General features: G+C 37.8%; 1 protein-coding gene across 1 annotated transcript in view; it reads right to left on the bottom strand.

Moving 5' to 3' along the window:
* Ash1l (ash1 (absent, small, or homeotic)-like (Drosophila)) overlaps positions 1–19,880 on the bottom strand; it is a 152,004-nt gene that overhangs the window by 104,533 nt on the left and 27,591 nt on the right. The window contains exon 2 of the mRNA XM_013015249.1: positions 15,779–16,299. Coding sequence (XP_012870703.1) covers positions 15,779–16,198 — 420 coding nt within the window. The 5' untranslated portion in view covers positions 16,199–16,299. The remainder of the gene's footprint in view (positions 1–15,778; positions 16,300–19,880) is intronic.

Genomic DNA, 19,880 nt, shown 5'->3' on the forward strand with positions numbered 1-19,880 from the left:
CATGCAAGGCAAGCACTCTACCACTGAGCCATCTTCCCAGTCCCCCCACCCCCAACTTGTCTTTTGGCAATATTGGAGCTTGAACTCAGGGCTTGCCCTTCTAACCACTTCATCTAGGCAACCAGCCTTAACTTTTTTTACTCACTAACTGGCACTCTATCACTTGAGTCATACTTCCAGACCATCTTTTTGCTGGTTAAGTAAAGACAGTCTTGAGACTTTTTTGCCCAATCTGGCTTCAAACTGTGATTCTGAGATCTTAACCTTCTGAATAGCTAGTTGAGTCACTGGGACACCCAGTTATCATCTTACTCTTAACTCACTAAACATGCATTAACATACAAATGTTTTGCCTCTGAAAAGAAATATTTTTAGCTACAGCAAAAATTTTACCAATTGCTGGTGGCACCAGTGAGTCCCACCTGTAATCCTAGCTACTCGGGAGGCTGAGATCTGAGGATCACAGTTTAAGGCCAACCTGGGCAGGAAAGGCTGTAAAACTCTTACTCCAATAAGCCACCAGAAAACTAGAAGTGACACTGTGGCTCAAGTGGTAAAGCGCTCGCCTTGAGCTTAAGAGCTGAGGGACAGCACTCAGGCTGAGTTCAAGCCCTATGACCAACCAAAAAAAAAAATTTTTTTTTAACCTATAGTCCTCCTTCCAGAATAAAAGCTTCACTGATTTAAATAAGTTCAAACCAATGCAGGACAAATTTTGACCTACTTGTAGTCATTTAACTCATTCTCAGTTATAGTCTTTTTTTTTTTTTTTGGTCTGTTGTGGGGCTTGAACTCTGGCCTGGGAGCTGTCACTGAGATCTTCAGCTCAAGGCTACTGCTCTATCACTACTTCTGGAATTCTGGTGGGAGATAGAGTCTCAAGGACTTTCCTGCCTGGGCTGGCTTTAACTGGGATCCTCAGATCTCAGCCTCTAGAGTAGCTAGAATTATAGGCATGAGCCACAGGTGCCTGGCTTTATAGTGCTCTTTTAAAATAGGTCTATAGGCTCCGGAAGTGGTGCTGTAGCTCAAGTGGTAGAGCGCTAGCCTTGAGCTGAAGAGCTGAGGGACAGCGCCCAGGCCCAGAGTTCAGGCCCCACGACCGGACCAAAAAAAAAAATAGGACTATAGGCTGAGAATGTGGCTTAGTTGTAGAGTGCTTGCCTAGCATGCATGAAGTCTTGGATTTGATTCCTCAGTACTACATAAACAGAAAAAGCCAGAGTGGTGCTGTGGCTCAAGTGGTAGAGTGCCAGCCTTGAGCAGAGAGAGGCTCAGGGACCTTAGTTCAAGCCCCAACTGGGGAAAAATAAAACAAAACCTGGCTTATATATGGTCACTTAGCTCTGTGTCAAAATAAAAAGGATTATATATACATTATAAATATGTGAAAAATCGATAATACATGTCCTATTATATTTAAATATACATATATCAGATTTAGGCATGAATTCTGTTGAAGGAAAAACACATACACCCAAGTGGTCAGCTGTTACAGCAACTAGTTCATTTTGAGAATTTCAATAATTAGTCATACCAAAAATATCACTTAAAAACCTTAGGAAAAAAACAAAATATGGGACCTTTGTGAAGTTCCATAGCAATAATTCTAGCTACTTGAGCGGTAGAGGTAAATGGACTGTTCCTAGACTAGACAAACACATGAGACCTTAGCTGAAATACTAAAAGCAAAAGGGCTGGTGATATAAATCAAATGTGGGAAAATAATCAGATTATGCCAAGTATGAGTAAAGGTTAACATTATTTTATATGTATGTAGATATACATTTGTTGAGTTAATAGAAGCATAGTAATGTTGTTGCACTTAATTATATCACAATTCAAAAACAAATATCCATCATTTTTAGTGATAAAATTTATCTTTTACTATAAACTACAGAGTCCTGTAGAGACATCATTTTATTCAAGGTTGTAAACTCATCTCTGTAATTATTCAATTGTGAAATATTGAAGAAAATTATTCTTTGTGTTAGGAAAAGAGTTAAGCATATCTTGAATCTAATTTAACAAAGATAAATTTGTTTGAATAAAATTAGTAAATTGAAAGTAGGTCTGGTAGTACATACTCATTATTTCCAGTACTGAGGTAGAATATGTTTGAGGCCAAAATAAGCTTCACAGCCAGTTTTTAGGAATATAGATAGAATTATAAATATTTAGTAATATTTATTTCACTTAAAAGCTTAATTTTTTTTTTTAATTTTTGCCAGTTCTGGGGCTTGAACTCAGGGCCTGGCACTGTCCCTGAGCCTGTCTGTGCTCAAGGCTAGAGCTCCACCACTTGAGCCTCAGGGCCACTTCCAGCTTTTTCTATTTATGTGGTACTGAAGAATCAAACCTAGGGCCTCATGCCACCTTCCCAGCCCTCACTTAAAAGCTTAATTGGACAAATTTCCTTTTTTATTGAAGAATTCAGGTTAATGTTAAAACATATTCCTCTACTAATATATAATCAGGCTGAATGTGGTGGTACATATCTACAATCACTTGGGATGATGAGTTCAAGGCCAGTTAGGCTATATGATATAAAATCCGTGACTCAAAAAATGAAAGAAAAAAACCTAATTATTTTTATCACATCTCATATGTACACTCATATGTACATATGCAAAAATAGTTGACTGATAAAGTTTTCTAAATCAGTATGTTATTTGCAGAATTCTGTCCAGACTTATCATATACAAGAAGAGAATAAAGTTGTATACTGAATCAGTGGTCAGTGTTCATGAGCGTCTAGAATTAATGTATTAATAGGTGTCGTATCCAGCTTTCTCTTACCATTGCAAGAATACCCAGGTAAACAACTTAAAAGCCAAAGTTCGGGGGGGGGTATTTTAGGGTTTTGTGTAACTTTGGAGTTATCTAGTTGCTGAAGATTTTGTAGAATTAAAGTTATTTACAAGATTTTTTGGGGGAGGCCAGTCATCTTTTTTTTTTTTTTTGAGATTTCAGTATTATTTTCTGATGACAAATCAGCTAAAGTTTTCTTTGGTTTCTGTACTTACACTTAGTAAATTTTTTTTAAAAAAAACATCAGTTCTGGCAAGGCTTTCATACTTATTTGCATATCAATTTAGACAAAAGTCTGCCAAGTTTCTCATCTTGCCTTTTCTTTTTTGGTCAGTGGTGGGGCCTGAACTCTGGGCTTGTGTGCTGTCCCCCAGCTCTTCAGCTAGTGTGCTGAAGGCTAGTGCTCTACTACTTGAGCCACAGTGCTACTTCCTGTTTTCTGAGTGGTTTATTGGAGATAAGAGTCTCAGGGAGTTTTCCTGCCCGGGCTGGCTTTGAACCAGCTTTGAATCGTGATCCTCAGATCTTAGCCTCCTGAGTAGCTAGGATTACAGGCGTGAGCCACCAGTGCCCAGTGCCCAGCTGCAGTGATTATTTTTGAGATAAGGTCTTGATTCCTCAGTTCAGGATCACATTTTGACCACAATTTGTTTACTTGAAGCTTCTCACTGAGCCAGTGTAGTAAGTGCATGTTATCACTCCAACTTCCTTGAGCGTCATATGTTTCTGCCTAGGCTGGTCTGGAGCTGTGATCTTCCCAATCTCACTCTCCCACATAGCACAGGATGACAAGTACATGCCACTGTGCCTGCTGTGGGTTGAGAAGTAGTCTCAGAAACTTTTCTTCCCTAGGTGGTCTTGAACTTTGATTCTCCCATTTTCAGCTTTCCAAGTAGCAAGGATTACAGGTGTGAACTCACTCTTTTTGGCATTTTGATGATACAACCTGTTTTAATTTTTGGCAATGTTAGGGATCAAATGAAGGCTGTGCACATGTTCTAGGAAAGTAATCTACTGAGCTATCCTATATCCTCTTTGATTTCCTAACTTTCCTTTAGTTGCTGTTGAGAAAGGCTAATAATGACTCAACTGTCATTCCGTTCCCTAATTCTCACTTTCTTTTAAGATATTTTTGTGCATTTGGGCATTGGTGACTCACTCCTGTAATCCTAGCTACTTAGGAGGCTGAGATCTAAAGATCAAGGTTCGAAGCCAGCCAGGGGAACAAAGTCTGGGAGACTCTTGTCGCCAATGAACCTACTAAAAAAAAGCTGGAAGTAAAGCTGTGGCTCAAGTAGTAGAATGCCTGCCCTTAGGAAAAGAAGCGCTGGGACAGCATCCAGGCACAGAGTTCAAAGGTATTTTTGTTTCCGAAATTCTACAAATTCACTAAGATGTAACTTAGTAATAAACTTTTACCAATCCTTTAGAACCTTTCTTTCCTGAATAATTTCTTTAGAATTATCCTTTTTATAGCCTCCTATTTCCACTGTCATTCTATTCTTTCTCTGTTTTCTTTAGTTCTGCTATATTTTATGCAATTTTGCCAATGCTACTTTCCACTTCAATTTTTCTCCAGAGCTTTGTTGGTGAATGAATTTTAACTGAGGTTTTAAATTTCAATACATGCATTTATCACCAAGAAAACAAGAGTTTTTCATTATTTCTAGAAAATACATTTCAGCAGGTGCTTGTGGCTCACACCTATAAGCCTAGCTATTTAGGAGGCTGAGATCTGAGGACCAAAGCCAGCCCAGGTAGGAAAGTCCATAAGACTCTTATCTCTAATTAATCAAAGAAAAAGCTGTAAGTAGCACTGTGACTCAAATGGTAGAATGTAGGCCTTGAGCAAAAGGAGCTCAGGACAGTGCCCAGGCCCAGGATAAAAAACCAACCCAACAAAAAACCATTTCATTGGTATGTTTTGATAATCTGCCTGGTCATTTTCTATATATATCTCCTCCTCCCCCCCCCCCCCCCCCGGTTCTGGGGCTTGAATTCAGGGCCTGAGTGCTATACTTGAGCCATACTTTTACTTCTGGCCTTTGATGGTTAGTTGGGAGATAAAGTCTCACAGAGCCGGCCCGGTGGTTCACACCTGTAATCCTAGCTACTCAGGAGGCTAAGAGCTGAGGATCCTAGTTCAAAGACAGCCCAGGCAGGAAAGTCTGTGAGTTTCTTATCTTCAATAAATCACGAGAAAACCAGAAGTGGCGCTGTGGCTCAAGCAGTAGAGCGCTCGCCTTGAGCTGAAGAGTGCAGGGACAGTGCCCAAGCCCAGAGTTCAAGCCCCACAACCCGACCCCCCCCCCCCCCGAAAAAAAAAAAAAGTCTCACAGACTTTCCTGTTGGGACTGGTTTTGAGCCATGATTCTTAGATCCTAACTTCCTGAATGGCTAGGATTATATATAGGTATGAGCCATAGGTGCCCAGCTACAGGTTTATTCTTATCTTTCAAGTTCACTATTCTTTTAAGTCTTTAGTTATTTCAGAAACAATTACTGCATTTTATATTGCAACTGCATTATTTGAATTTCTTATAAAGTTTAATCCTGCCGATGTGTCTGATAATTGGTGCTCATGATGAAAAAGCTCTGTATTTCTGTAATGTCAGTTGAAAAGTCTCCTTTTTCATCTGTGATTTGAGTCTTATCTTTGTTGTTTGAAGCCAGCCTAGACAGTAATTAATCACCAGAAAACCAGAAGTGGCACCATGGAGCAAAGTGGTAGCCTTTGAGTAAAAAGCTCAGGGACAGGGCCACACTCTGATTACAAGCCCCATGACCACCACCACCACCAAAACGGTTTTTAAACCCTCACATTTGTGATACATCATGTCTTTTCATGTTCTAGTGGTATGCTTAAATAAATTCCTTTTAGATCTTGTCATCACTGTCCAGGTGAAGATAGATAAAGGACAAACTCCTTGAGGTGAGGAACTATATTCTCTTAGTTCACAGAAAGGAAATCGAAAAGAAAGGTACCTCCTTTTTCTTTTATATTCTGAATAAACTTCATAATGGATTTACATAATCATGGCATTATCACATATGGTTATACTTAAGATTCTTTTCTTATTAAACGTGAGTATGGTCCATTTATCATAAGGATGAACTAAAATTAATGTAAGATTAACTCCATAATTAATAAGGAAATTAACCTATTTAACCTCAGTTAATACCTATTTTATTCCCAACGTGAAAAATCAAGACAAAAAAAATAGTACATCTATAGTCCCCCCCAACAAATCCCTATCTGGTCATTTGTACAATTAAAAACTATGAATTCAAAAAAAAGAACTATGCATTCAATGATTTTGACTGACAAAGTGAGGCCAGACAAAGTACCTTTTCTTTCATCATACTATTTTTTTAATATAAGCATTCATAATAGCTCTATGGTTTGTTATCCCTGAAGCCTCTGTCTCTAAGTTTTCATTCACTTCTGTGCAGCTGTATCTCAGAATTACTTAGTTCACTTACAACTCATTAAGATTAAGAAATAAAAAACAAAGCATAAAAAGCAGCATGTGAATAAGCAGCATTAGTGAGTCAAAATGGTGATAAATAGATTCAATTCTCTGGGACCAAGGAAGTTATTCCTTCTAACAATTTAACTCAATAATGACTTTTTCCATTGGCAAAATTAACAATTTGAAATGAGAACACTCCCACTCTTCATACTTCATTATGTGTACCATTCAAACAAACCATAACCCCTCACATTCTACTCTTAACAGAAACTGAACTGCCCAATCAGACAAATGCAGAAATGATTAGAGAAGTTCCTATAAAATGAAAGCAGGAACTAAGGATTATCCTGATTATACTAATTATGCTAGTTTTAACTTTTCCTCTTATAAGGACCCTTTATAGCAAAGCCTGAAAATAACTGAAGAGATTTGCTTCTCCACTTAAGGAAACATATGTTTCCATCATGTAAGTTATTTTGGGGAAAGAGTGGCACCTGTGTTTTCTAAGACTTTAGGAAAAATCATGGCGGCCTTTTTAGTTGTTTGATATACACAAAGAAAGGGACAAACAAGTTTTTTCCAAAATGTGAAGATCCAGGAAGATTTACAAAATTACTACTTATATGGAGAAGTTGGACACTGTCCCCAATATTCTCATCTCTACTTCTAAATAACTAGCTCAAGCACCTTTGGAAGTAATCAATCAAGAGAAAACATACAACAGAAACCACCAATACAGGACAAAAGAGGTACCTATGTACCATCAGATAATCTTGCTTGATTAATGTCAAGAAAGCTTGTGGATGTGGAAAAGGCAGCTGAGGGATAATGCTGACTGACATTCTAGACCTTTTATAAGCTGGCTTAAGAACCAGAAGTGGTATCCAGCCCACAAGGCCCAGAGTAAAATGAGACAACATGCTCATTTTCTCCCACTTAACAAGTCTCAAATTCCCTAAGAGCTAAGGAACTGTATTATATAAGATACTAGGAGAACCACATATTAGTAACAGAAAAACTGCTTCACTTGGGCTCATCTGGTACCATATCTATGTGCATATTTTTGTGATAAAACGTTTTCATTATTTCTAAACAGACTTTCTAACAGCAGAACTTTGTATTATAAGCCTATATACACAACTTTGAGGTGTTTTCCAAATTGGAAGCAAATATATATATATATAGTATATATATGTGTGTGTGTATATATATACATATATGTGTGTGTACACACACACACACACACAAGATTGGACTTTGCAACTAAAAAAAAAAAAAGTGGCCTGGGAAGGTGGCTCAGTGGTAGAGCGCTTGCCTTGCATGCCTGAGGCCCTGGGTTTGATTCCTCAGCACCACATAAGCAAAAAGAAAGAAGCAGGAAGTGGCGCTGTGGCTCAAGTGGTAGAGTGCTAGCCTTGAGCTGAAGAGCTGAGGGACAGCGCCCAGGCCCAGAGTTCAGGCCCCACAACCGGACCCCCCCAAAAAAAATTAAAAAAAAAAATAAAGTTGAGGGCTGGGGGGTGGGGTACGGCTCAAATTATAGAGCAACTGCACAGCATGCAATCACCAGTACTGCAGAGTAAGTTCAAATTTAATAGTTCAGTAACTGTTTTGTTTCAAGTTGTGGTTACATTTTTACTTAACCTAAGTTTCACTTCTAGCATCCATTACTAACACTGTAATCTTTTGATGACCTATATTCTCACCAATGAGAAAATATAACTCATAAAAACTAAATCTTAGAAATACCATAAGTATAGACTGAAGAAAGATCCATATTAATATTAAGTAGCTCTAGGAAAACCTTAGTTAATATGCAAACTATCATCCTCTTATCATATACATTTTCCTTAATTTTTGACAGTAGATATTTGCTGGTACAAAGTCACAATAACCTAGATGAAAAAGTTAAGTTTATTATTAAATAGGCCCTGGATAAAATTATATTTTTCTATCTTTTGGTACTTTGTAGAAGGATAAAACACATTGTACTAGACTCATAGGAAGAGAATCCTTGCGAGGGTGTTGGGGGGGGGGGGTATGATAGTTGTTGCTTATGTGTAGTGCAGGGGATAGAACTCAGGTCCTTGTGCATGCTAGGCAAGTATTCTATCTACCATTACTGCATTACTAGTATGGAACTGCTAGGTTTTGAAATGGTTGATTTAACACAGACAGACAGACAGACAGACACACCCACACACCCACACACACTCTCTCTCTCTCCTTCCAAGAGACCAAAAAACACAGAGTTGAGTTTTGTTAGTTGTGGCTTGAACTCCCAAACAACCTCATTTTCTGTTACTTTTATACAGTTAAATCTCTATACCTTATCTTTAAACCAGATCTCTAATGCCACCTGCTGTTGCAGCTCTGGGATTTCAACAAACTCTAGTTATCTGAACCAGTATCATTCCTGTGTCTTTGACTCCTGCATTAGGATTAAGGTGGAAGTTTATTGTTAAGTACGCATATATTTAAGAAATAAAATTCAAACACTGTTATCTTTGAAAATTTAGCATTAAAACTGTAACTGATTGTTTGTAGTCACAAATTTTTAAAATAAACTTCCAAAAAAGCAACATTAACTTCTAATTTTTCCTGAAAAATAGTACTATAAAGTTCAATCTTCTGTTCTACAACAAAAGAAGGAAATCAAATTTACCATTGCTATCTACCAAAAATGGGAAGGAAAAAAAAGCGCTAAAACCTGTCATATCTAATCAACTTCCTTTCCAAAAAAATTAAAATTTGTAACAACTTAAAAATTGCAAGGAAATTCATCTATATTGAGCAAGAGTTAAAAACCACACTAATCAGTCAATTATTTATCAAAATCTCAGACTAATAACCTTAAATCTAATATTTGGATTAATACAACTTTTAATAATTCTCTACAAGACAATTATTTTATTGAAATTCAAAATTACTTCTTCAATAAGCTCTTTCTTAAATAACCTAATAAGTTGGCAATAAACCTTTGTTTTTAAACAGAAAGCTATTCTGAAGGGAAAAATACAATTGTGGCTGTACATTTTATTTATAATTCACTATGTTCATTAAATGTATGTATCTTGGGCTAAAATAACATCACTATTTGATTATTACTGTCACTGTTTTTACCAGTGACAACTTGTTAGTTAATATAGTACCAAACAAGCAATACTACTTGAAGTAATTTGTAATAAACATACAGTGGTAGTGAAATATTTATCCCCACCTCCTATATGAAGCAGATTCCAAAACTGGAATTTTCTTTAAATGCTGGGAAAGAAGAAAGTATCACTACCTTTGTTCCTTTTAAGTCAGTGTATGGTAAGTTTAAGTAAACATTATGATTTTTACTTCTACTTTCTAAAATAACCATGAGAGAAGAATGGGTACACCACTATTAACCATTTATGACCCAGAAAATACATAAAGCTCTAAGTAAGTAAAATATAATTTTATTGAAAATTCATCACAAAGATTTTTGTTTCTTCTTAAGAAAAAAAAGGCAGGAAAAACTGCCATGAAATTCAGAATGAGGGGCTGGGAAGGTGGCTCAGTGGTAGAGCACTTGCCTTGCATGCAATTGAGGTCCTGGATTCGATTCCTCAGCACCACATAAGCAAAAAGAAAAAAGCCAGAAGTGGCGCTGTGGCTCAAGTGGTAGAGCGCTAGCCTTGAGCTGAAGAGCTGAGGGACAGCGCCCAGGCCCAAACTAGGCCCCATGACCGGACCCTGCACCCCCCCCCAAAAAAAATAAATTAAGAATGAACAGCTTTGTTACTGAAAACAATTGGGGCCGGGTGCTGGTGTCTCACACCAGTAATCAATCCTAGCTATTCAGGAGGCTGAGATCTGAGGATCACCATTCAAAGCCAGCCCAGGCAGAGAAGTCTATGAGACTCTTGAGACTCTTTTTTTTTTTTTTTTGGGTCCAGTCGTGGGGCCTGAACTCTGGGCCTGGGCGCTGTCCCTCAGCTCTTCAGCTCAAGGCTAGCGCTCTACCACTTGAGCCACAGCACCACTTCCGGCTTTTTTTTTCTTTTTGCTTATGTGGTGCTGAGGAATCGAACCCAGGGCCTCGAGCATGCAAGGCAAGCGCTCTACCACTGAGCCACCTTCCCAGCCCACTCTTGAGACTCTTATCTCCAATAAACCATTCAGAAAAAATCGAAGTGGTGCTGTGGCTCAAGTGGTAGCACACTAGCCTTAAGCTGAGGAGCTGAGGGACAGTGCCCAGGCCCAGAGTTCAAGCCCCACAACCGACAAAATAAACCCAAAAAACAATTGGGAATTTTTATTTCTAATCAACTATCTATCATGAAAAGTCTTCTGTGAGTTCCAACAAAGTAACTTAAGCTGGCATTAAGATATAATATTTATTATTTCTACTTCCATCCTCTCTTTTTTTTTTTTCTCAGTCCTGGGGCTTGGACTCTGCCTGGGCACTGCACCTGTGCTTCTTTTTGCTCAAGGCTACCACTTTACCACTTGAGCCACAGCATCACTTCTGGCTTTTTCTGTTTATGTGGTGATAAGAAATAGAACCCAGGGCTTTATGCATGCTAGGCAAGCACTCCTGTAACCATTAAGACATATTCCCAGTCCTCTACTACTTCCATTCTTATAGAAAAATCTCTAAGAGAACCAAAAGAAAAAAAAAAAAAGAGTAGATCTAGGTAGATACGTTTTTCTAGGAAAGGCTGGTGAACCCCTTTTCTGAAAGGGTCTTTTGGCAAGTGTGGGTATTTATGCTGCTAGGAAAAAAGCTCCTAAACCTAAGGACTTTCCAGGTCAGCCAATCACATAATTTTTTTTTTTTTGGTCTGTCATGGGACTTGAACTCCAGGCCTGGGTGCTGTCCCTCAGCTCTCCAGCTCAAGGTGAGCACTCTACCACTTGAGCCACAGTGCCACTTCCCGGTTTTCTGGTGGTTTATTTTAGAGTCTCACGGACGTTCCTGCCCAGGCTGGCTTTGAACTGCGATCCTCAGATCTCAGCCTCCTGAGTAGCTAGGATTACAGGTGTGAGCCATCCATCACATAATTTTGACTGTCTATAGGTTAGACCTTCCTCACTCATGAAGTATAAACACACAAAACTATGAAATAAGACTCCTCGGAAATGCATAAGCAAAATACTATATTCTAAGCCCTAACAAAGCAAATTCAAAAGCTCTGAAGGAAGCCATCATCAAATTAGGCTCCAAGTTTAACAACATATAAAGATGAAGAAAATATAAACTTTATAATCAACTGGACAAATTCTAGAAAAAAAAATTCTGGCAGGCACCAGTGGCTCACACCTGTAATCCTAGCTACTCAGGAGGCTGAAATATGAGAGTCATGGTTCAAAGCCAGCCTGGGCAGGAAAGTCCATGAGACGTTTATCTCCAAATAACCACCAGAAAACTGGAAGTAGGAAGTAGCGCTATGGCTCATGTGGTAGAACGAGCATTCGCCTGGAGCTGAGGAGCTCAGGGATAGCACCCAGGCCCAGAGTTCAAGCCCCATGACTGACAAAAACAAATAAAACAATACAGGGGCTGGGAATGTGGCTTAGTGGTAGAGTGCTTGCCTAGCATGCATGAAGCCCTGGGTTCCACATAAATAGAAAAAGTACCACATAAATAGAAAAAGCCGGAAATGGTGCTATGGCTCAGTGCCCAGGCCCTGAATCCAAGCTCCAGGACCGGCAAAAAAAAAACAATAAAAAAACAAAAAACACAAAAAAAAACGGAATCAGGGATCAGGAACAGTGCCTAGGCCCAGAGTTCAAGCCCTACAACTGCCCCCCCCAAAAAAATCTGTTTTCATGGAAATTACATTAAGCCTATTATAAATTAATAGATAAATGCAAGGAATATTTTTAAATGAGGATTATATTTATAAATATACAAAAACTATTATGTTTGCAAATAAAAATATCAGTAACTAAAAGGAAAATCAGACTGACTTAAGTACATAAGAAAACTGAGTGTATGATAGTATTTTGAGATGGTAAATGACTGTTATGTCAGTGTTCATGAGGTTGAAACAAGAGGATCATGAATTCAGGTCAACTTGGTCTATGTAGCAAAATTCACTCTTAAGAAACAAATTAAAAAGAAAGAAAAAGTAAGATCTCTAATCACAGACATAAAGATAAGATTTCTTTATTAGTGTTACGGAAAACAAGTACATTCAGAAAGAGATTAATTTTGACTTATAATTCAGATACTCTATAAAACTCCTAATGGAGGGCTGGGAAGGTGGCTCAGTGGTAGAGTGCTTGCCTTGAATGAATGAGGCCCTGGGTTCATTTCATACCTCAGCACCGCATAAGCAGAAGAAGTCAGAAGTGGTGCTGTGGCTCAAGTGGTAGAGCGCTAGCTTTGAGCTGAAGAGCTGAGGGACAGCGCCCAGGCTCCACAACCAACCAAAAAATAAAACCAACTCCTAATGTATCAAAGACTGGTATGCTAAAAATGAAACATAAAAAATGTCCTATATGCTGAGAATGTACAGTAGTAGAACAATTTCCTACCTTGTACAAAGCCCTGAATTATGCCTATAGCAATGATGAGAACAACAAAAAAGAAAAAAATCTGAGAAGTCTACAAAAAATAGAAATCTTTGAGTGAAGAAGGCTTTTTCAAATGAAAAATCTACAAATAATGAAATTAAAGCTTTATGCTGTGTGTGGTAACACACACCTGTAATTCCAGCCCCTGGCAGGCTGAGGCAGTAGGAGCTTGAGTTTAAAGTCAGTCTGGACTACATAGGAAGTTTGAGGCTGGCCTGAGCTTTAGATTCTGAATCTAAAAAAGGGTAGAGATTTTTATTAATTCATTTAGGTAAAAAAATTAATACTTTGCATGGCAAAATCATGTAAGCAATAACTAAAGACAAGTAACCAACTGAAAAAATATAACTCATATTTTGAAGAACTAAAGAAACTATTTTAGCGATCGTATTAAAAGAATCCCCAGAATTAAATAGGAGAAAAAAAGATATAGAACAGTTTATATAATATACTACCATTTATGTTTTAAAACTGAAGAGGAAGAGCAAGGCACTGGTGGCTCATGCCTGTAATCCTAACTACTACTGAGGAGGCTGAGATCTGAGGATTACTCACTGTTCAAAGAAAGCCCTGGGAAGGAAAGTCCATGAGATTCTTACCTCTAATTCATCACCAGAAAACCAGAAATAGTGCTGTGGCTAAAGTGAGAGAGTACAGCCTTGAGCAAAAAAGCTCAGTGACAGTGCCCAGACCCTAAATTCAAGCCCCACAACTAATAAAAATTAATAAATAAAACTGAGGGGGAACATGTATGCAAGATACGTGTATTTGCTTGAGTATGCCAATGTTTCTGAAAGATATAAACAGTTAAGCTGGTTTATGGATTTTTAAAAATTATTTTGTTAATTTTGCAGAGTTCATAAGCTTTGTAGATTAGAATGATGATTATCATTGTGAAGATTAAGATGTGTCTGTGACTTTAGCTAAGTATAACTACCATAGTACTGTGAAATTATGCAGTTACTAATCTCAATAAAGAAATATTTGGAAAAAACAAAAAATAAAGAATTAAAAAATAAAAATGTTATTTTAATGGTTACTTTTCATTTTATTTTATTAATTTTATGTTTATGTAGTACCAAGGAATCGAACCCAGGGCCTCATGCATGCTAGGTAAGCACTCTACCACTAAACCACATTCCCTGCCCAAGATGTTATTTTAAAACACATAATACCTTTGCTTGACAAATGAGGAAAATAAATCTCAGGATAAATTAATTAATTTGCCTAAGATTTATCCAGTTAACTTTCTTCAAAACTTGATATAATACCCATTTGTTCCTGACTTAAAATCTTTAAATTTATTCATATAATTTTATTAACAAATCATCCCAAATTATCTGATATGCCTCTATGATCTTGGGTAGAATAGAATCTATTAAAAACGTCTGGATGCCACAGCAGTTGGTAAAATTGAAGCATTATAAGTTTTGTATAATGTGAAAAACACTGTCAAACTACCTGTTTGACAATAAAAAATGGGGCTGGGCCCTAGTGGCTCATATCTATAATCCTAACTATTCAAGAGGCTGAGATCTGAGGATTGTAGTTTGAAGCTAGTCTGGACAGATAAATCCAAGAGGCTCAAAGTGAGATGAGGAGATCAACTGGTAGGGTGCCAGCCTTGAGCCAAGGGAGAGTAAGAGGTCCAGAGTTCAAGCTCCAGTAGACAGGGAGGGAGAGGATATTATAATTAAAGATAACAGGTGTGGTACTATACCCATTTAATATCTTTTGGTGTTTTGGGGTTTTTTGGGAAGTACCAGGATTTGAACTCAGGTCTCATGCTTGCTAAGCAAGCACTGTATTACTTGAAGTCATGCCCCTAACAATTTAGTTTTTTTTGGTGGTGGGGATTGAACTATGAGTCTGGGGGCTGTCCCCTGAGCTCTTCAGCTCAAGGTGAGTGCTCTACCACTTGAGCCACAGTACCACTTCTGGTTTTCTGGTGGTTAATTGGAGATAAGAGTTTCTCAGACTTTTCTGCCCGTGCTGGCTTTAAACCATGATCCTCCAATCTCAGCCTCCTTTGTGGCTAGGATTACAGAAGTGAGCTACCAGAGCCCAAGAGTTGTTGTTATTATATTTTGTTTTTGGGTGGGGCCAGTCCTGGGGCTTGAGCGTCTTTTGCTCAAGGCTAGCATTCTACCACTTAAGCCACAGTGCCACTTCTGGCTTTTTCTGTTTATGTGGTACTATGGAATCTAACCCAGGGCTTCATGCATGCTAGGCAAGCACTCTACCACATTTCCAGTCCCCTAGTGTTGTTGTTTTTCAAATGGGATGTCACATTTTTGACCAGGTTGGCCTGAACCATGACTTTCCTATTTATGTTTCTCACCTAACTGGGATGACAGGAATGTACTAGCAATCACAGCTTTTAATAACTAAGAAATGTTCTCTCAATCTTTTGTCCAGCCTTGCCTAGAACTGTAATCCTCCCAATCTCCACCTTCTAATTACAGACATAAGCCACCACACCTGACTACTGTTTAATACCACTGAACCTCAGTTTCTCCTTTGTTAATCAGTATATATTCTTGCTGCTAGTAAACAGCAAGGCAAGACTCAAATTTAGAATTCCTTTCTACAAATTCATCATTTTTTGTGGTCATAATTAGGAGCAACAATCTGAATATACTGCATTTAAAACATCTGTCATAAAATACATGGCTATGCTATTATCTCTGACATATCCCACAGATTATTTGGAAATAAAACACAAAGATTAAAATCAAACTTCATGGACAGCATGGTGAAACTCATCAAACACTGTTCAAAAGAGGGGAAAGAAAGGGAAAATAGAAACATGGTAGAGGGGCTGAATGTGTGCCCTGTGAATATGCAAAAATATAACGAAAGTTAAAACTAAAACCTTTTTGGAATGAGGTTCCAAGAAGAACATGGGATAAAAATTAATAGAGAAATCAGAATAAACTTACCCGTTTTGAAGAACAGTGTTCATTTTTTTCATCTGTCATCTTCCCACTTTTAAGTGCTTTCCTTGAATGTTTGATAGTTGTTTTTATGGCAGGCCGACATACATAATTTTCCAAGTTCTTTGGAGGTTTTTTAGTTCTTTTAGCCTGAAGACCAATTTTTAATTTTAAATTCCCCTCTGAAAAATTTGTTTCTTTCACTGAAAACTGCTGCTGTGCATCAGTCAAACCATCATTTTTTCCTGCTTCAATATTTCTTTCTCGATTCCACTTTCGAAGGTCCTCTTCCTCCTTTGTGTTGTTCTCTATTTCTACTTCTCTCTTGTTGACCAGTGTGCCAGTATTGATGACAGACGGACTCTTTCTTGAAAAACCTTCGGAATCAGAACCCAATCCTAACATAGCAGTATTTCTAGGGTCCATCACAAGTGTTATATTATTGCCCAGGAATCTTACAAAAATTTACAGAACAGTGTTCCATAAAAAACAGGATTTTCCAAAACTTGCAACCAGCATCTCTTTCTCTGCAGATAGATCATAACAAAAATTTATCAGAAAAGAGGCAACTACTCATTAACATGAGAAATGGATGATAAGGGGGAGAGGGACAAAGAAGTAAAAAAGCACCCAAAAAACAGTTAAAATAAAATTGAAGTCAAGCTCAGGGACATTTAAATTCATTTAATTCTAAATACATTAAAATTTTCATCATTCTATAGATATCACAAACAAGTTATGTGGTATAGTGCAATTCACAATTTAAGAATCACTGATATGGTTGAATATGGCAACATGTCTATAATCCTAGCCCTTAGAAGGCTGAAGCTAGTTTAGACATTATCTGTCTGTCTGTCTGTCTATCTTCATCATTATGCAATCACTTGTTTTAAGAATGAAAAAACTTGTGCAACTGGTGGTAAAGCAAATGTGACCTAAATTAAAAAAAAACAACCTTAATATATTTTAACAATTTTTCCCAGGTTTTTTTTTTTTTTGCTTGCTTCCTTCCTTTCTTCCCCTCCTCCCACCCCCTCTCTCTCCCTCACTCTCTTTCTTTTTTTGCCAGTCCCGTGTCCTGAGTAGCTAGGATTATAGGCGCGAGCTTCTGGTGCCCAGCTGATTTTTCTGTCCAGTCTTGGGGCTTGAGCTTCTTTTGCTCAAGACTAGCACTCCACCACTCGAGCTACCATGTCACTTCTGGCTTTTTTATTTGTTACTGATGAATCAAACCAAGGGCTTCATCTATCCTAGGCAATCACTCTACTACTACGCTATTACATTCCCAGCCCTTTTCCCCAGTTTTTGGTCTGCTTGTTTACATAACCCAGATTGACCTGAAACTGAAGAAACTGCTATGTGCTGGGATTACAGGTATTAATCATCATACATAACATAACTCTTAATGCTAAAGAAATAAAATTTTCTACCTCTCAGTTGAATAAAATTAGTTTTACTCAATCATTTTACATTGCTTTCAGCATTACAGCATTTTGTTTAAAATAGCCAGGCTTTATTGGTTAGGACTTTTAGAAATAATCTCTGTCACAAATGGGTAAATTTAGCTCTGAATTCATTTACTTATCCATTCAAAAATATTTTTGAGCATCTATTATGTGCAAGGCATCATACAATGTCCTGAAAATATAGTATGTATTCAACAGATTCAGTTCCAAATTATAATCTCTAAATTCTACTCAATCTAGTAAGAACAAATTAAGTGATTATAAAAATGATTAAGTATTATAACACCCATTAGCAAACAGTTGGTATGTTTCCCAAATATATATATATATATATATATATATATATATATATATATATATATATCACACATATAGGTCCTAGGGTTTAAACTCAGGGCCTGGGCACTATTCCTGAGTTTTTGTGCTCAAGGCTAGGGTTCTAGCACTTGAGGCGCAGCTCTACTTCTGGTCATAAGAGTCTGACTTTCTTGTCTAGGATGGCTTTGAACATGATCCTCAGATCTCAGCCTCCTGAGTAGCTAGGATTATAGGTGTGAGCCACTGACACCTGGCAAATAAAATATTTAGACCACACATGATAAATTTTATTATGTTATTATAGGTGGCCATTCCACCTATAATAAATAATAGGTGAAATAATAAAATAATATGTGGAATCTACCACTCCCTCTCTCATGAGTCGCAGAAAACAAGATTCTCATATAATCAGAAGTCTGATTTTATAGCAAATATAAAAAGCAAAACAAAATAATTCACTATCTTGAAGATTAATTCATTTGTCTCTATTTCCAGCAGTTGTCTGACTCCAGATTCCAGACTAATATATATACAAATATGAAAAAAATCTTATTCCTTAGAAAATTCCAACTATAAAATGAAACACATTATATTTTAAGATATATACCTCAAAATTATTCTTTACAAAAAAGAGTAAGATTCACAAAGACCAAATAAGTATTTTACAACTCCTACAAAGAGTGCAAGTAAACTGTCTAAGCCAACCACTGGCATATACCAAGAGTTCAATAAAAATAAACCAATAATTCAGAGGGAGGAGTAGGAGACAGCAACAGCAGCATTTTAGTAGTTACTTAACAAATACTAGCCAATTGACTAAATTCTTTAGTTAGTTCGCTATTCAATCACACGAACAACTGAATGAGTAATCATAGATTTTTCTCACTTGACAATTATTGCTGTCTAGCATACCATGTAATGTTTCACAACAGCATTCAAGGCTTTTAATAATCTGGCTTTACTCTTTAACTATTCAAACTTATTTAGACATGGGACATGTCTCAAGTGGTAGAGCACTTGTTCAGAAAGTCTGAGGCTCTTAATTTAATTTCCAGTACCAACAAAACAATCTTGTTTTTCATATTTCAACACACATGCCCTATAATTTAGTTAATCCAGACTTCATTGCTGTCCTCAACAAATCATGTTCATTTCTGCTTCTGTGTCATTTACTTTCTTTAAAAGTATAAAGACCTGCTGGGTGCTGGTGGCTCAAGCCAGTAATCCTAACTACTTAGGAGGCTGAGATCTGAGGATTGTAGTTCAAAGCCAGATGGGGCAGGAAAGTCCATGAGATTCTTATCTCCAATTAATCACAAAAAAAGCCAGAAGTGGTGCAGTGGCTCAAGGGGTATAGTGCTAGCCTTCAGCGAAAGGAGCTCAGGGCCTGTGCTCCGCCCAGTTCAAGCCCCAAGACTGGCCAAAAAAAAAAAAAAGATACAAAGACCTGCCAAGCCTCTGGTTGCTCACACCTATAATCCTTGCTACAAGAGGCTAAGATCTTAGGATCACAGACAGTCCAGGCAGGAAGTGGAACTAAGGCTCAAGTGGTAGAGTGCCAGCCTAGAACAAAAACTTTCAGGGAGAGCACTTTGGCTCTGAGCTCAAGCCTTGGGACCCCCACCAAAAAAGTAAAGGGAAAATTCCTAGCAGGATATTGGTAGCTCATATCTGTAATCCTATATTTAGCCTCCAGAGTAGGTAAGCTTATAGATGTGTGCCACTGGCACTGGGCCCACTTCAGCTTCCCATACTCCTCCCCCAACCCTTCCAGGAAGTTAAGACTATTTATTTGACAGTGACTGCTTCAGCCTTTTAAGTGCTGGGATCATAGTCACGGACCACCACACTTAGCTCTCATACATGACTATCACTTGTTATCAATAAGAAATTTATAGTTGGGCAGTGGTGGCTCACGCCTGTAATCTTAGCTACTCAGGAGGCTGAGATCTGAGGATCATGGTTCCAACCAGCCTGGGGCAGGAAAGTCCCTGAGACTCTTACCTCTAATAAACTACTCAGAAAAAGCCAGAAGTGGAGCAGCTTAAGTGGTAGAAGGCTCAGGGACAGCTACCAGGCCCAGAGTTCTAGCTCCAGGACTAGAAAAAAAAATTACATACAACTTTTTTCTTCATAGATGCTGATTATATGGCTTTCTATAAAATTACTAAAGTATCTGATTTTACCAGCAACATGCCTCCAAATCATATCATACATTCTTTTGGTCCCCTATATATTAAGGCTGGTCTAAGAAAAGCAACCAAGCTTACCCATTTCATCTTATACTCCTGACCAGTATTAAATGGAACAACATGTCTCCCCAG

Source organism: Dipodomys ordii, unplaced genomic scaffold, assembly GCF_000151885.1.
Source record: "Dipodomys ordii isolate 6190 unplaced genomic scaffold, Dord_2.0 Scaffold26, whole genome shotgun sequence".
NCBI classification, from domain to species: domain Eukaryota; kingdom Metazoa; phylum Chordata; class Mammalia; order Rodentia; family Heteromyidae; genus Dipodomys; species Dipodomys ordii.